Source organism: Drosophila subpulchrella, chromosome X (assembly GCF_014743375.2).
Source record: "Drosophila subpulchrella strain 33 F10 #4 breed RU33 chromosome X, RU_Dsub_v1.1 Primary Assembly, whole genome shotgun sequence".
In the NCBI taxonomy this organism is placed as follows: domain Eukaryota; kingdom Metazoa; phylum Arthropoda; class Insecta; order Diptera; family Drosophilidae; genus Drosophila; species Drosophila subpulchrella.
Window position 1 is genome coordinate 27586295 of NC_050613.1, and position 15721 is coordinate 27602015.

The 15721-nt window shown below is 45.2% G+C and overlaps 2 protein-coding genes across 3 annotated transcripts; one reads left to right on the plus strand and one right to left on the minus strand.

Annotated features, from left to right (window-relative positions):
- The first annotated feature begins 683 nt into the window (after positions 1-683).
- Positions 684-4307, plus strand: LOC119558249 (pyridoxal-dependent decarboxylase domain-containing protein 1). Its single transcript, XM_037871575.1, has 5 exons — positions 684-880; positions 994-2442; positions 2510-3025; positions 3080-3273; positions 3338-4307. The coding sequence occupies exons 1-5, from the start codon at positions 770-772 to the stop codon at positions 3678-3680; spliced, it is 2613 nt and encodes an 870-aa protein (XP_037727503.1). The 5' UTR covers positions 684-769; the 3' UTR covers positions 3681-4307.
- Positions 4308-4576: 269 nt separating this feature from the next.
- Positions 4577-15253, minus strand: LOC119558248 (protein tweety). 2 transcript variants are annotated; one of them, XM_037871573.1, is made up of 8 exons: positions 15041-15253; positions 12883-13194; positions 11905-12390; positions 11078-11841; positions 10765-10934; positions 9725-9736; positions 8674-9643; positions 7799-8234 (listed from the first exon to the last, which is right to left on the minus strand). In XM_037871573.1, exons 2-8 carry the CDS (start codon positions 13018-13020, stop codon positions 7799-7801), a joined length of 2976 nt encoding a protein of 991 aa, XP_037727501.1. In that variant the 5' UTR covers positions 13021-13194; positions 15041-15253. The 2 variants fall into 2 exon arrangements, with proteins under 2 accessions (XP_037727502.1, XP_037727501.1); XM_037871574.1 differs by lacking the exon at positions 15041-15253 and having other exon boundaries at positions 4577-8234; positions 12883-13020.
- Positions 15254-15721: the final 468 nt, after the last annotated feature.

Consider the following 15721-nt stretch of genomic DNA (forward strand, 5'->3'; position numbering starts at 1 on the left):
TGCTTAGGACTTCAATAACAAAACAAATATGATATTTTCTCTTATGAAAGGCAAAAATACCCCCTTCCACACCAATAAACCGACCACCTTGATAACTCAAATTTATATATAACAATTTCGTTAATTAATATATCTTCACATTGTGGCCCACTGGTAAATTGATGACTTACTTACTTACTTATCATAACGAATCCTTTTTTTTAAACCACTTTCATATCAATTATGTTATGTTTAATTACATTTACAAAATTCAAAAGTTGATAATATCAGATTTTGAATATGATAACATATATGAACATTTTCGCCAAAAAATTTATTTTTAGGGGCGACGGAAATACCCAAAAATTAAAAGCTAGATAAACTTCGAAAACATGGGTGTTATCAGAGCTTAGGAACACGCGGTATATATATGTTATTCTCTGATAACGAATTATTTTATATTCCATAACACATGTTGAAACTAAAATAGGTGCTATTTTATTTTTATATGTAAACTACTTTTCTTCTACATATGACTGTATTATATTTCTTATTTCGATAGCCGGATACCACTAAGATAATTAATTAACAAATCGTTCGATTTAAATTTAGCCGCCAACTAGTTTCATCACCACATCATCGAATAAGTAATCGCGCGACGGTCACACCATTCCCCACACACACACACCCGCACCCTCGCGCTCACACTCACACACACAGACGCAGTGGCTCGAAACGAAAACAATTATTTGAAGATAAAGTTAAAAGCGATTTAGACCGCATTGAAACCATGTCAGCGGCTGGCAGATCGGACGACGATCCCGGCCAGAGTCCGGCGGTGGATCAGGAACCGGATCCGGGCCAATCGACGCCAGCGGTGGCCGAAATCGCCGCCTCCAGTGTAAGTGTTCTCTTCTCTCTTTTTTCTGTTCTTCCGTTTTTGCTGACGACGACGGAAGACACGTCAACTTCTGGAGCTCCGTTGTTTATCCATCCAACTTGAACCAAATGTAGATTCGATCCGGCCTGGCCGAACTGGAGCTGCGATCCTCGCAGGTGCTGCAGCGCTTGGAGAACGTCAAGGTGTCGTCATCGCCAGAGAAACCCAAAGCGAATCCCAATCCCAATCCCGACGAGCATCGTGAGCATGACGACGACGACGAGGAGGAGGAGCCGGTGCTGCAGGAACGGGAGCGGCGGTTAATTAGCGAGGATCTTTTGCCGGCGGAGCACCGGGTGCCCTCCGATATCCTCAAGTCCCTGGAGCAATTGGTCTCCTACACGGACAGCGATGACGATCCGGAGTTCCCGCTGCCCGCCCTGGATGACGTCTCCCATTTGGCCCTCATCTCGCACAGCATTGTTGCCTATCTGTCGCACTTGGACCGCCAGCAGCTGCTCCGGGTGACCAATAGCATTTCCGGTGACGCCACCAGATGGCTGGGCACGCTGTTCCACTTTGCCCATCCGGCGAGCAGCTTCCATGCGGACAACGCGGACGCAGTGCTGCGCACGGTGCGTCTGGCCATTGTGGCCAGGTGTCCGGGTTACTTGGAGGGCGGCATACCGGCTCTGGCCCAGCCCACGTTCTATATATCGGAGAACACGACGCCGGTGAGGCTGCAGTACGCCTGCCGGCAGTTGGGCATACCGGTGGAGGCGATCAAGATCATACCGGAGCACAGTCAGTACGGGACGATGGATGTGGCCCTGCTGCAGAAGCAAATCCAGCTGGATGTGGGCAACAACAGGACGCCGCTGCTAGTGGTCGCCGACATTGGTGCCTCGCTGTGCGGCTATGTGGACAACCTGCTCCGGCTGCGGGACGTGTGCAAGGCGCACAACATGTGGCTGCATGCCAGTGGCCACGGACTTGCCGCCTTGGTCTGCTCCCAGAGCCAGGGCCACGTGGAGGAGGTGCTGCACTCGATGGCCCTCAATTTGGGCAGCTGGCTGGGCGTGCCCAGTCTGCCCATCGTCCTGCTGCACCGCCCGCTGCAGAACAGCGCGCTGAGTGCCTTTGAGTCCGATCCCATCCTGTCGCGTCGCCTCAACGCGCTGTCCCTGTGGACCAGTCTGCAGGCCCTGGGCCGCAAGTCGATTGCCGAGCGTCTGCACGTGGCCTTCCAGACGTGCAGCATCCTCTTCGAGATCGCCTCCAAGTGCGAGGGCATCCGGGTGCTGAGCCACACGCCTGGAGCGCAGACCGGTGCCTCTTTGTCGGACATCATCCAGAGCCCCTTCGATGTCCAGGCTCTCTTCGATGCCGCCGCCCCCGTGGTCGCTTATCAGTTCGATGGCAGCACCACCATTCCACTGGGGGGCAGTGGCTCGTCCGCCGCCGCTGCTGCTGAGCGTGAAACGGCCGAGGGTCTCCGGCCGCTGGAGAAGATCAACAATGCTTCCTACTTTGACCGCCTGAACTCCTGGCTGGGTCAGATACTGCAGCGCGACTGTCCCAATGTGAGGAATACATCAAAGTGACCATGCAGCCATGTACAATGTTACCTAATCGCCCACTTACTTTCAGTTTGACTTCGAGGTGATAGAGCATCCGACGCATGGCAGCTGCATTCGCTACTGTCCGCTGGAACTGGGCCTGGGCGAGCAGCCACCAAGCTCCGAGAACCTGGAGAGTTTCGCCCAGAGCTTGGAGGCTCACGTGGACATCCTGCGGGCGACGATCAAGCACAAGGCTCGCTTCATCCACCTGGTGGAGCGCAGCGAGGTGCTGCGCCTCGTCCCGTTGCCCGAATGGGCGGGCATGGGAGGCGTGCGCTTCGTGCCCGAGGGCTGGGAGTCGCTGCTCACGGACCAGGCCAAAACCGAGCTAAACAAGCTCAATATTGATTTGGTGGAGGCCCTAAAGTCCACGGACAATGCCTTCTCCCTCGGCGAGGGCACCGATGGCCTAATTTGTGTGCGATTCGGCATGGTTACCCACGAAACGGAGGTCGAGGAGCTGCTGGACTTGGTGGTCACGGTGGGCAAGAGCGTGCAGGAGAACTCGCGTGTATTGGACACCATGTCGGAGATTGTGAAGAAGGTTCGCTATTCTGCTTGTATCCATACCACTTAATAACTTGATTTCAATTTTAAGGGCATTGAGGCGGTCACCGCCGATCTGCAGCGGGAGTCGGAGGAGAAGCTCTGGCAGGAGGGTATCCTGCGGCATGTGCCTGTGGTGGGGCGCGTCTTCAACTGGTGGTCACCGCCGGCCAAGGAGTCGGGCATCAAAGGGCGCAGCCTCAATCTCACCCAAGGCGTGGTCGAGAGCACCGAAAATATTTACAAGTGGGTTTTGAAAGCACGGCCCTTGTTGAATTGTTAGACTTAAATGAATCTTTCTCTTCAAAAGGTACCACATGCAGATGACCGGAGCCACTGCCCATCAGTTGCCAGCGAATCGTTCGCCACCCACGCCCATGGTGCAGACGCCCGTGGGCTCGCCCTCGTCGCCGCCCGTCTTTCCCACGGTGGAGCCCGTTCCCGGAACGGAACGGAACGCCGGCTCCGGATCGGAGGAAGCCACGCCCCCGGCAGCTGAGGCTGCCGGATCAGGAGCCCCGGGAGCGGGAGCGGCCTCTGCGCCCACCCAGAACCATGTGGATCATGGCCGCACCGTCAGCCAGAGCAGTGCCGCTTCCTCCAGCGTTCCCGAGCTCGTGGCCGCCGCCAACAGTGCAATTAACAATAACTAACAAAAGTATAACAATTTAAAATACCTATAGATGAACAGCAGAGGAAACATTTAGATCAAGGCAGAGCCAGCAAAATGGATTTCAAAGTGGGAGAGGCCTTAAAAGCAGCAATATCAAACAAGGCTTAACACGTAGTCAAAAACTGAACAGATTTACCATATACACATATAGAAGGCTTCATTTCCACTCCCCCTACTTAAAAAAAAGAAAAACGAAAACAAAACAATTCCTAAGATGATTGTTCGCCCGAAATGATGATAACACAAAATCCAATTTAATTGCTTTTATGTATATTTATATTGCTATTCCTATGATCTTTTATATATCTCTACTATATATATATTATATTATTTTATCCTATATATATATACTTTATTCCCACCATTGTTGATGTTTATGATCAGAAAGAAAACGCTCGTTCCACTTTTCTTATATGTAATATTTTATTTTATTTTTTTTGTGTCTATTTGTAATTAATATTCAGATGCAAGTACCTTTGAGAGACATATTATATAGGCAATTGTTCAATGTTCAATTGTGCGAAGCAATAAATTGCGCTATTCTTATTTCTTAAGAAGCTAGGTGACAACAAACTAAAGAAATTAAAACAAAAAGTATAAATTTAAATAACGAAAATATATTTATTATACAATTTGCTGCTATAAGAAATAAAAACTGCACAAATATGATAAAATTAAAATGAAACTATACAAAATAAAATGTGAAATAAATTAGAAAGGGCTTGTGTTTTCGATTATGTTTTATCTTATCCAAGGGTTTCAGGTCAAAGCGATATTACGAACCGATAAAGGTACAATTTGTTGATGACCTCAATCGAACCTACCTTGAATTCGTATCATTTCAGTGGCTCCCAATAAAAACAACTTTTCTCCATCTAACTAATGCAATTAAATTTTATATTTTTATTTAATATTTTTGTTGGATTTTTTTTTTAGCGTTTTACTTTGCCGCTGTTTGCTTTTGAAAGAAATTCATCTTCATTTCACGGGAATCTCGGTTCTTTTAATTACCCGATTCATTTCGATTTTGCGCATAAAATATTTTTTTCGTTCCAGAAATTTGGTTTTCCCCGCTTTTCGGAACAGTTCCAAAAAGTTTGGCGGGCCAAAGCGTGTTTTCTGGAACTCACTTATTTAGTAGATCTTTGTATTTCGTACTTCTTACAAGAATTGTTCAACTGCCCTTACGATTCGTTAGAATTACCATTTGTCGTTCATTTTTGTATTTTTACTCGTTAATTAATATGCCACTAAGCGCTTCGATTTATGCCTCTGTTCTTTACATTTTCTTTAACTATGCATACTATATATTTATATATATATTTTATATATATGTTGTACAACTCGATCTTAACTTGCCTTATTGCTGCTGCCGTTGAGCTTTCGAAAAAAAATGCGAATTACTTTTTGGATCTTGTTTAGCCCATTTCTCGGTTCTTCTGCATTTTGAGTTAATCTTGGTTTTTTTTTTTAGGGATTTTCTTTTGTAATAACTACAACGCGTACGGAGACAACATTTAACACAGAAATATATTTACGAACTAATTGTGTTATATTTATATATACGTGTTAATGGAGTTTCAATCTGGGCTCGAAACTTTTAAGACCAAAACAGTGCTTCCCAAGGGGTTCGGGGTCGGGTTTTTTCGGTGTTTTCCAATCCATTGTTTGGGGCCTTGGGGATCCTTAAAGGATTCCATTCATTTATGCATTTTCCAGAACCCCTGAGAAGTTCTGTCTTGTTTTTTATAACTGGTAATTGTATAATAAGCGAATAAAAAACTTGATTAGTTTGTTCCGTTTCCGTTTCTCTTTACACCATCTTTACATATTTACTTTAAAAATGTCACTGGTTTTTTTTTCGATTGAGTTAATTTCAATTTCGATTCGAGTACCCGATTGTTAATATCTTACAATTGATCATTTCAATGAGAGTACGCTCTAGTTAGGGTCGTTAAGTGTATATTACGGCTAGATCGATCGATCGATCGATCGATCGTTAAATGTTGAGAACTTTCGCTGTGTGGGCAGTGTTCGGGGCTCGACTTAGTTGATTGGCCTCGTCCTCCTCGATGGAAGTTGGCCTCCGGGAATCCCTCTAAAAATGCTTCGATTATACTTGCTGTGTGTTGCTGGTGTATATAGTTGTCGATAGGCTTAAGTATCTTGTCTATAACTATTTTATTATAATATCTATTTGTGTATATATCGCTTGTCTGTGTGTATATATCTATATAACTTTGTAGTTTGGTTCGTCGGTTGTTCGGCTGTTATTTCTTATTTTCGTTTTGGTTTTTTTGGGGGGGCAGTACTTTGTGTTAGTTTCATATTGCTATCGGTTCCATGCCAAGTCGAATGTTCATCTCTCATCTATTTGGTTATTGTTTACGCTAGTACTATATATGCCTTTCGTTTAGCTACTAAATATACAGTTAGCCCACTAAATATCTACATATATCTGGTTTATGTTTAGGTTTAATAAATGCATTCCATGTTAAGCTTAGGTTAGATACACAATAAAATTGCAGGCTCAAATCCTCGATCGATTTAGCCCGCCAGTCCCGGACGATCCCGATCCCGATCCTGATCCCGTGATGATCCCGATCCATTGATCCTGGGATCGTCCGCAGCACAACCCAGACCCAGGACAGAGTCGAGCACTAAACGGGGTATCCACCTGAATGGCTGTGGCTCGGGCATCGCTGATTCGATTCGATTCGGTTCCTTTTGGGATCTTAACAATAGCAGTACTTCGTGTCTTTGGGGTGCTTAAATAATTGTCCATTAACTAATATACGTTTGGCATACTCGAGGTCATATCGGTTCGATTTTCTTATAACGTAAAATAAGGAATGGCTTATCTGCGCCACTGCCATGCGATTTAATAAACATTTATTTTAGGAGTAGTAGGTATAAATGCAATCAGTCAGGAACTTAGGCCATTAAAAATGATGATAATGATGACTTTTACAAGTAAATATTTTAAACCCCTATATCTTGAGCATAACTTTTTAGGGGTATTTCAAAAATTTGAATGACTAGAGTTCGAATATATCACATATTAAAGAAGGTTTAAAAATGCTTTGGGTTAATAAGAACTACAAAAAAATTATGTAAAATGCAATGACTTCTAGAAATAAATAAATAGAGAATCCTTTTCGAAAATCGGTTGAAAATATGTAAAAAGAGACTCTGATTATAGGTATGAAACACGTGTAAATCTCCAAAAACCAAACAAGAACCTGCCACGCCCCTCTGCCCATCCATTCAGTTGCCCGTTGTCTACTTAAAAATTGACTCCCGACAAGTGCCTAAAAAATCTTTGCTATCGTTTCTACTACAGTTCGATTCTGAAACTTATGGCCTACGATCCGAATTCGATTTTCATTATTTGGTGGTGGTTGGTTTTTAGGTTCAAGTGTCGGTCTTTCGTTTCCAGTATGGTATCGTTTGGTTTTTGTTTCCCCGTTCTTCGGTTGTAGAGGATATACAATATATATATACTTTTGTAGATTAATGTTGTATAATACAATAAGTTAGCCCCCGTAAAATTGTTTCTTTTTTGACAATTTAGCGCATTAAAATTGGTAAAAATATGCTATTATCAAAAAGGAATAACCGTGAGTCCTAAATGGAGATATACATATATTTATATATAAGTAATAGATCGCTGATATATGTTACATATCCGTTCGTCTGTCTGTCTGTATGTCTGTCTGTCTGCCTGTGCGTGTCTAGTATCTGTGTATTCATATCCGCTGTATCCGCATTCTTTTGGATGCTCGGATATACGGATATAGTCCTGTGTTTAGTATGTACAAAAGTCGAAAAGCAGGATTCCGGTCTAGGATACGATTACGCTACGATACGTTAAATGCAACAAATCAAGAAGGAACACTCGCCGCTCCAGCAATCCATAGTCCCAATCCCCCGATTCCATCGATTCCCACCGATATATATGTATCTATCCTACATCCGAGTTCTAGGAAGACGCCCCCAATCTCGAGTCCTGACCAATTCCTGTCTTATTTCCGGTTTTCTGCCTTCCTTTTCTGGGGTTTTGTTCCGTTTTTTTCGTCGTTTTCGGCCATGGCCATCTTACAGCTCCGTCACCGCATAGTTGCTTTCGTCGGTTATCGCTGGCGGTGGCGGCGGCAGGTCATCATCATCGTCCACCGCTCCACCGCCGCCGCTGGCCACGCCCCCACCGCCTCCGCCGTTGTGCAGGACCTTGCCATTGGCGGCCGCTCCTGGTCCAGCTCCTGGTCCCATTCGACCCTTGGTCCCCTCCGTTTGCGCCTCCAGCGGCGGCGGCGGCAGCGAGGTGTCCTCGTTGGCGTTTCCAACTCCACCTCCACCTCCGCCTCCTCCTCCTCCTCCGCCTCCTCCATTCTGGAGGACAGATGGTACTCCTCCATTGGCCTCACCCAGCGGCTGGGCGACGGGCGGTGGCGGCGAGGTGGGCGTTCCAATGCGCGGCGGCGGAATCGCCTTCATCTGCGGCGGCAACTTCATCGGCGGACGCTGCAGGGTCCTGGACAAAGTTAGAAAATACCATTAGAGCTATACCCTTATAAGGCTTTGCTTATAAAATAATCGTATTCTAAAATCTAGCAAAGAACGATTTTTAAATAACCATTATTATAACTTACAGCAAATAAAAAAAGATAATAGTCATTAAAAAGCTAAAAACAAAGTGTTATAAAGTCAATAAATACTATATTGTTATATACTGATTTTTAAAAACTGAAACAACGTTCTAAATAAATATTTCTTATATACATGGATAACTCTATTATATGTTAAGTTAAAAAGTTAGTTACTACGCAAGCTTAGTTTTTTCAATATAATTAGAGAAATATTCATGAAATTCAAGCTTTCTGGATAGCATTTGAACCATTTCTAGCGCAGCCATGCCAGGAACTTGAAGTTCCCTTGTTTGGCACTCGGGCTGGGAGCCTTACAACACCTACTTGGAGTAGTTTTGGTGATGGGCCTGCTGGCGCTGCTCGTAGATCGACTCAACCTTGGGCTGCTCCGCATCCTTGGGGATCTCCGGCAGCGGGCAGTTGAGTATCGATGGCTTGTACTTGGGATCGAACTTGCCGCCCTGCCGCAAAGTGGAGCACTTGTAGATCTGCTTGTCCCGATCATAAATGGCGCCATCCATGGCCGTGCTAATGGGTATGACGTCCGATTCGTTTTGCTGTTGCTGCTGCTGGTGATGTGGCTGCTGTGGCTGCTGATGCTGCTGGTGGTGTTGCTGCTGCTGCTGCTGGTGGTGTTGCTGCTGCTGCTGCTGCAACTGTTGCTGGTGTTGCTGCGGCGACTTGAGCTGATGCAACTGTTGCTGCTGCTGCGAGGGCGGCGGTGGCTGCTGCTGCTGCTGCGGATGCAAGCTGGGTGGATGCTGATGCGCCGGTATCTGCGGACCACCCTGGCTATTCTGGCGCCGCATCGTGGCCAAATTGGATACATATATGGAGCCCTGGCTGACGGCAACTAGCGGCTGGTATATGGAATGCGGATTCCCATTGGCCGCCAGTTGGGGCGCCAAATGGGCCGGGATCTGCTGGTAGATCTGGCTCTGGCCCGGCCCCAAATGATGCGGTGCGTGGTGGGCGGCCGTGGTGTAGGTGCCATATTGCTGCGCCTGCTGTTGCTGCTGCTGATGGTAGATCGCGTGCTGGTGCTGCACTGCAGCGGCCACGGCGGCGGCCGAATGCGAGTGCGGATGCTGGTGCGGATGGGGATGCGGATGCTGATGCGGATGATGGCAGTAGATGGGCTGTGGTCCTCCCAATTGCTGCTGTGCCTGCTGTTGTTGCTGCTGTTGCTGCTGCTGCTGCTGCTGTGCCTGCTGTTGCTGTTGCTGTTGTTGGGCGGCCTGCGTGGTCGGCGGCATGTTGGCGGCGGCGTTTGCTGCTGCTGCGACTGCTGCTGCTGCGGGGGGTGGCGACGGTTTTCAGTAAAAGTCATTCGCTTCCAATGTCTTGCATTGTTTGCTTAGGGTTGCATATTTACCATTATTGGGACCTACAAAAATGCACACACACACAACGATTAGCAATAGGCGCGGGTTGGGCGAAGGATGTGGAGTTGGATGCGGATGCAGGATGCAGGATGCAGAATGCAGGATGTCGACGCATCGATGGTAATGGTGATGGTGATGGTGGTTATGGTGTGGATCGTTGGATGGGCGCGGGCATTTGGCATGGAATGAGATTATATAGAAGAAACGTACATAATGAGAGCGAAGTGAGCGGTTGATTGGCAGTTAGAAATAGCTGAACCGGTTACGAATCGGTTAATTATCGGTTATGCATTTTCGAAACCAGGCAATGAAGCGGTTTTCGTCACGAACCATTCAATTACAACTTTTAAATCAATACTATTTCCATTTAATTGACAAAACATTAAATATTCAACTCGTTTTACGGTTATACCCGTTTCACAGACATATGGTTTATTGAAAGTTTTACTGTATTACTGTAAACGCGATTTCCTTGCAAGTCCTTTTCAATTGCCAGCTCAATTTGGTCTCCGGGTTTTATACACATATGGACACAAAGATTGATATAGATATGTAAACATACACTGAGAGAAAAGGCGCCTTCAACAATTTGACTTTAAGAATTTTCAATTTTAGTTATTACAAGTTTAGAAGTTACGATGCTTATCCTTCTAAAATATATTAACTATATATATAACAGTCGCGTTTGAATTAAGTCAAGTTTAGCTACAGTACATTCCGTTTTATTGATTTCTTTAAATATTTTCGAAATGTTTTTTAAGTTTACTCAGGTAATAAGGAGTGAACCCACTCCATAACATTTATCTTTGATATTAAATATAATATATTTCAATCATATTTCATCATATTTTAAATATTTGAATTTAGTGGAATCACTTGGATATTTCTTCTGTCTATTTTTGTACTACATTCAATTACTTAGGTCGCCTTTTCTCCCAGTGCAAAGTCAGATAGAGAAGTGGGCGTGTGGTTCGAGATTCGAGATTCGAGATTCAACTCTCGGGAGTGGGTGGTGCGGGTCCCCACTTACCGGTCATGTGGGTGGGGCTGTGGTTGTGCGACGGCAGCCGGCCCAGCGTGTGGGTGCCCATGGCGCGCATGTTCTGCTGGATGTGGGCGTGGGCCATCATCTCGTGCTGCTGCCGCTTGCTGGGATGCTGGAGCGTGTGGGAGCCGCTGATCACCGGCGGGCTGAAGTGCCTGGAATGTCAGATATGGCGCAAGAGCAGAGGAAAAACAGAGAGCAGAGGGACGAGACAGAACATAGAGAGAGAGATCGAGAGAATGGAGGCGGGAATCGGGCGGCGGGACGGGTCTTCTATGGAGGATCTTCTATAACATACCCATTATGGTTTCGCGGCAACGTCCTGGCGGCATTCATCATCTGCTGATGGTTCTGCGGTGCCGGGTGCGAGATATACGATGGCTCATCCACCTGGGCGTAGTCGTTCCGCTTCCGTATGTAGATCCACGTGTGCGAGTCCACCCACACCATGATGGTCAGCAAAATGGCCGCTATGAAGCTGGCTATCAGCATTAGGACCAGTCCCAGGAGTCCCCCCTCGCAAAGTCCCCGGGCGGCGGCCAGGAAATTGTGATGCACCGCCTTGCAGTCCACCAGGGCAGTCAGTTGGGTTAGCAATCTCTCGCTGCTATTCAGATCCGCATTCACCGCACCCAGTTTCGGTTGCAGGCCCGAGGACTTGAACAGCACCAGCGATATCTTCATCACCGTGGCCATGGCACTGCGTGCATTGTTCAGCGAATTCTGCGATTCCCTCAACCGCTGGGTGAACGGATTCGTGTGGCCCGGCTCGCATTGGGTGTAGTGCAGCAGGACGTTCGTGGGCAGGTCCCGGGGTGCCGTGGACACAAGGAAATCCGCTGGCGAGATGCACAGATCGCCGACGGCCACCGAGGACGAGAGATACAGACCGGACATCAGCCAGGAACCGGTGACGGCCAGCAGACCGCAGACGCTGAACAGGATTAGGGCGCAGCGCGAGTGCCGGGCCACGCCCACCAGCAGCACGGCGCACAGGACAAGGAGCAGGGCCAATGTGGCCACCGTTCCCGGCCAGCGTATCAGTTCCCATTGATCGCCACGCTAATGGGAATTACAAAATTTGGTATTTGGTAGTCAGCATTTTTGGTCTTGAATAGGGCTTACCGTGAGGAAGTGCGTCATGGAGATGCCCATCAGGGGTCGTCGGATATCACTGGCCGCATTGGTGGCCAAAGTAACATTTCCCTGGACAATATTCAGCGATACAAAGAGCTTGGAGAGGGCCGTTTGATTCGACACTGGCTGATCGAAGATGTCCGCCAGTTCCACCAGTTGCGGCCTTATGCGATTCGTCAGCGTGTTCTCGAGGATGTGCGTCTGGTTGCGGATGGTGGTGACCAGGTTGTCCACCTTCCTGCCCGCCGTCAGCACCTCCAGCAGTCCGTTGTGCAGATCATCGTTGCCATACAGTCCCAATCCGATTGCCGCACAGCACATGACCGTCACGATGGACAGGGCCACCTTCAGGCTGGTGATCGAGTGGGCTGGTCGGGGCTTCCGGTCGCAGCAGCGGGTCATCAGATAGAAGAGCAGTCCCAGCAGCGAGACGATCAGCAGGGCAGCCGGAACCGAGCCCAAGATGCCCAGGCTCTATAAGAGGAAGCGAGGGAAAGCTGTGGTTACTCAAAAGTTAACTAGACTCTCTTGTTTTTCGATGTTTTTAAACGGTTTTTAATGTACTTATAGTGAAATTATTATTATATTTATACTTTTGACAAGTCCACCAAACCACTATTTAAATAAATATATGTATATATATATAAAAGGGGACTACACTTTCTTATTTTGAAGCTGAATATGATGTAAACTTATATTAAATAGGCTTTAAACATAGAAAACATACGAAAATTTGGAGTTTAAAAAATGTGCGGCCTAGAAAACGGACGTATGTCACTATAAAGATTAGATTATTACAATTTCGAGGCAAATCAAAAAAGATATAATGAAAAGAACTTGTTTAAAAACAGAAACATCGGTCCATAAAACGTATATTATAATATATAATACAAGTTATGGAAACTCGACTATACTTTTAATATGAGAGATTTAGTGCGAGTCCTTGAGTATACATAGTTCACTAACCTCCAGGTAGATCTCATCGTTGGGCCGGAACGTGCTGTTGATCTTGTGGAACGTAATGTTGTAGTGGGGCAGGGCGTGGAGTAGCTTCGCTATCACCGGCACCTTGTACTGGTCCGTGAACTCGTGATAGTCGCCCATCCTGGCCTGCTTTCCAACGGCTTTCCCCCTTCTGGAATCGGAATGTGTGCCTGCTCTTCCTGTCCTTTGTTGCTCCTGACGGTTTTCCTTCCCTCGTTGCTGCGCGTTTTCCTGCTGCGTGCTCACGGGCCTGAGTTTCCTAACCTCTTGACACCGAATCCAAATTGACGTGCACTGGAGAAGGGGCGAAGAAAGCAGGGGGGAGAAAGGATATTAAGTAACCAGAAGTGCACGTTTCTTAATTAATATAAATTCTCTGAGGCACCGAAGGCTCCGGTTATTGTTTAATGTTCAAAGAGCTTACACCCAATTCAAAGTAATCTGATTGGGAATTCTGAGCGGTTTATTTTTCAAAAACTCTTCTAATCAATTCTATCATCCAAAGTACTCTTTGGAAAGATTTCACTAGCGACAGATAAGGGTTTAACCTCTATAAACTTAGCTCTCCCAGCAGATTAGAGATTTAACACTGAAAAATTAAATGAATTCGTTAGTTGTTTGTTAGAAAACGATAATATTTATGAGTATGCCCAATAATAAAGAGAAAAAATGCTAACGTTTCAGAAAAATGTAGCATACCAGAAGGAGTCGTCTTTGTGAATAGAACAATATAGTGGGTAACTTTACGTTCAAAAAAATGTTGATATATTCAAAACAAATTTGTAAAGACCAAAAAAATACAACTTGTTAAAAATGAATGTGGGCGTGGCAAATTGCTGCCAACAAACATGGCTAAAAGCTATTTATTCAATCAGAATTCTCGAGGTGTTATAGTTCTGTGGGCGGACCGACACATTTAATGATTAGTTTTAAAGTACTTTATAAGGAATATGAATAAAAAAAATAGACTTCTTTGTTTGGTTTCCTACCAATGTGTTCCTGACTTTATACACTATATGATTGTAAAGCTTCCATATAAAGCTACATATAATCTGATTGAACTTAAGGTTTTATTTTATAATTTTGAATGATACACAAACATCACACTCCCATTTCTGCATATACATACATATGTATATTTAAAAATTAAACTCAACAAATTGGCGATAATTTGAAAATTCGCTAAAATATGTAAAAGGAAGTAGTCTTATTTTCTTCTTCTTCATGCTCTATAGGGATCTGCGTTGGCGATTTTAACCCCACTTTTTGGCATACTCGAAATAACGGCTCCTGTATGTACACACACATACATACATATGTGGGCGTGCATGCGTGGGCATGGCCTTAATTGCTCAATAAGTAGGTTGCCCCCACACTTGCGGGCTCTTTTCAATTAAAAAACAAACTACTGGGATTGCCGGTTGATGGATTTGCATGTTGGTTGTTACGTTTAAAACTTTAACGACACGAACGCGGGTGTTTTCTTTTATTTTATTTTCTATTTTATTTCTATTGCTTTCCTAATTCCGTTTTTTTTTACATGATTTTGATTGAGGACGAACGATGCTGCCCAGCGCAATAGCAACTTTGTTCACTTGTCTTCCTCTTCCTGGTTCGTTTTGTCCAACAGTGCAGCAACAACAACAACAATAACAGCGACAACAACAAGAAGGATAGGGCAAAAAGAGGCGAGTGTGCGAGTAACGGTAACGCGGCTGCGCGTGCGTTTGTATATCTATTGATTATAAGTTCGCTCTGGCTTTGCTTCAGCCCGCTCCTGCTGCTTCCTCTTCCTTATCCTTATTCCTTTCGGCAGTTCTCTCGTAATTGCTGCGCCCACTTTCCGCTGCCACGCCCCCCTCCCCTATCATCCGCCACCCCCCAACCACCCACACGCACACACTAACGCAGTGCAAAATGCGTTTGCTACGCAACGACAAATGCAACAATAACACTCAGACACACATACACCAGCACACAGAGGAAATAACGGCAAAAATTAAATTCGCCAACTATTTGGACACTTAAACTAGTGACGAAGGAACACCAAATAAAAACACTCCCTTTTTTCGGGGGTACACAATTTTCCACAACAAACAAAGCCCAGGGAAGTCACTTGGCAGAAATTCGAAATGATTACTTTTTGCTGCACTTTTTCGTTTTCAGCTGTCAGACTCTCAGCCTTTTCGCATTAAATTGGTTAATAATATCTTTTGTTTTCAACACTTGCAATGCAATCGGGTTTGTAATGTTCGAATCTATTGAGAGTTTTAATTTCTTGTTTTTTCAATTTCGGGGAAAAGGCAACACAACACACGAGCAAGGACCTTCACATTCCGAAGACTGGGCAAAGTATGAAAATTTCGTGTCGTTCAATTTGGTCACACCCTCTGGATTATGCTGTTTTTTTTTGCAGGACGAAAAGGACCTCCGAAAAAACCGAACCCCCAGCAGTGTGACCGGCAGTTGTGCGCTAGCATGCACTAAAAAAGGCTGTAGCCATTTTTCTTTTTAGTTAAAAAATTAGCTTTATTATTTATGTTTAATTTTAAGCCAGAGCTTAATCAATTTTATTTAAATTTGAGCTCACAAATTCTGTAAAATTAGAGAACGTTTTCGCCTGTTTATTTGTATTTTTCATTGATATCTTTAGCGAACTAAGAGACTTCTCAAAACTTACGTTAATTTTTTTAAAGAATTATAAGCTACTACATTTTCAGTTAAATTTTAAAAAATAAAAAAATAGTGCGCCATAAAGGGTCACACTGATTTACACCCTAAGTTGAACAATGATGGCCAATCAGTTAGCAACTGTGAAAAA

Excerpts from the sequence above, each read along its gene's own strand:
- LOC119558249 (XM_037871575.1), top strand. The coding sequence starts at position 770 with ATGTCAGCGGCTGGCAGATCGGACGACGATCCCGGCCAGAGTCCGGCG. Across the intron at positions 2,443-2,509 it reads TGCAGCGCGACTGTCCCAAT|TTTGACTTCGAGGTGATAGA; the intron begins GTGAGGAATACA and ends ACTTACTTTCAG. Across the intron at positions 3,274-3,337 it reads AGCACCGAAAATATTTACAA|GTACCACATGCAGATGACCG; the intron begins GTGGGTTTTGAA and ends TCTCTTCAAAAG.
- LOC119558248 (XM_037871574.1), bottom strand. The coding sequence starts at position 13,020 with ATGGGCGACTATCACGAGTTCACGGACCAGTACAAGGTGCCGGTGATA. Across the intron at positions 12,391-12,882 it reads ACGATGAGATCTACCTGGAG|AGCCTGGGCATCTTGGGCTC; the intron begins GTTAGTGAACTA and ends TTCCTCTTATAG. Across the intron at positions 8,235-8,673 it reads CATCACCAAAACTACTCCAA|GACCCTGCAGCGTCCGCCGA; the intron begins GTAGGTGTTGTA and ends AACTTTGTCCAG.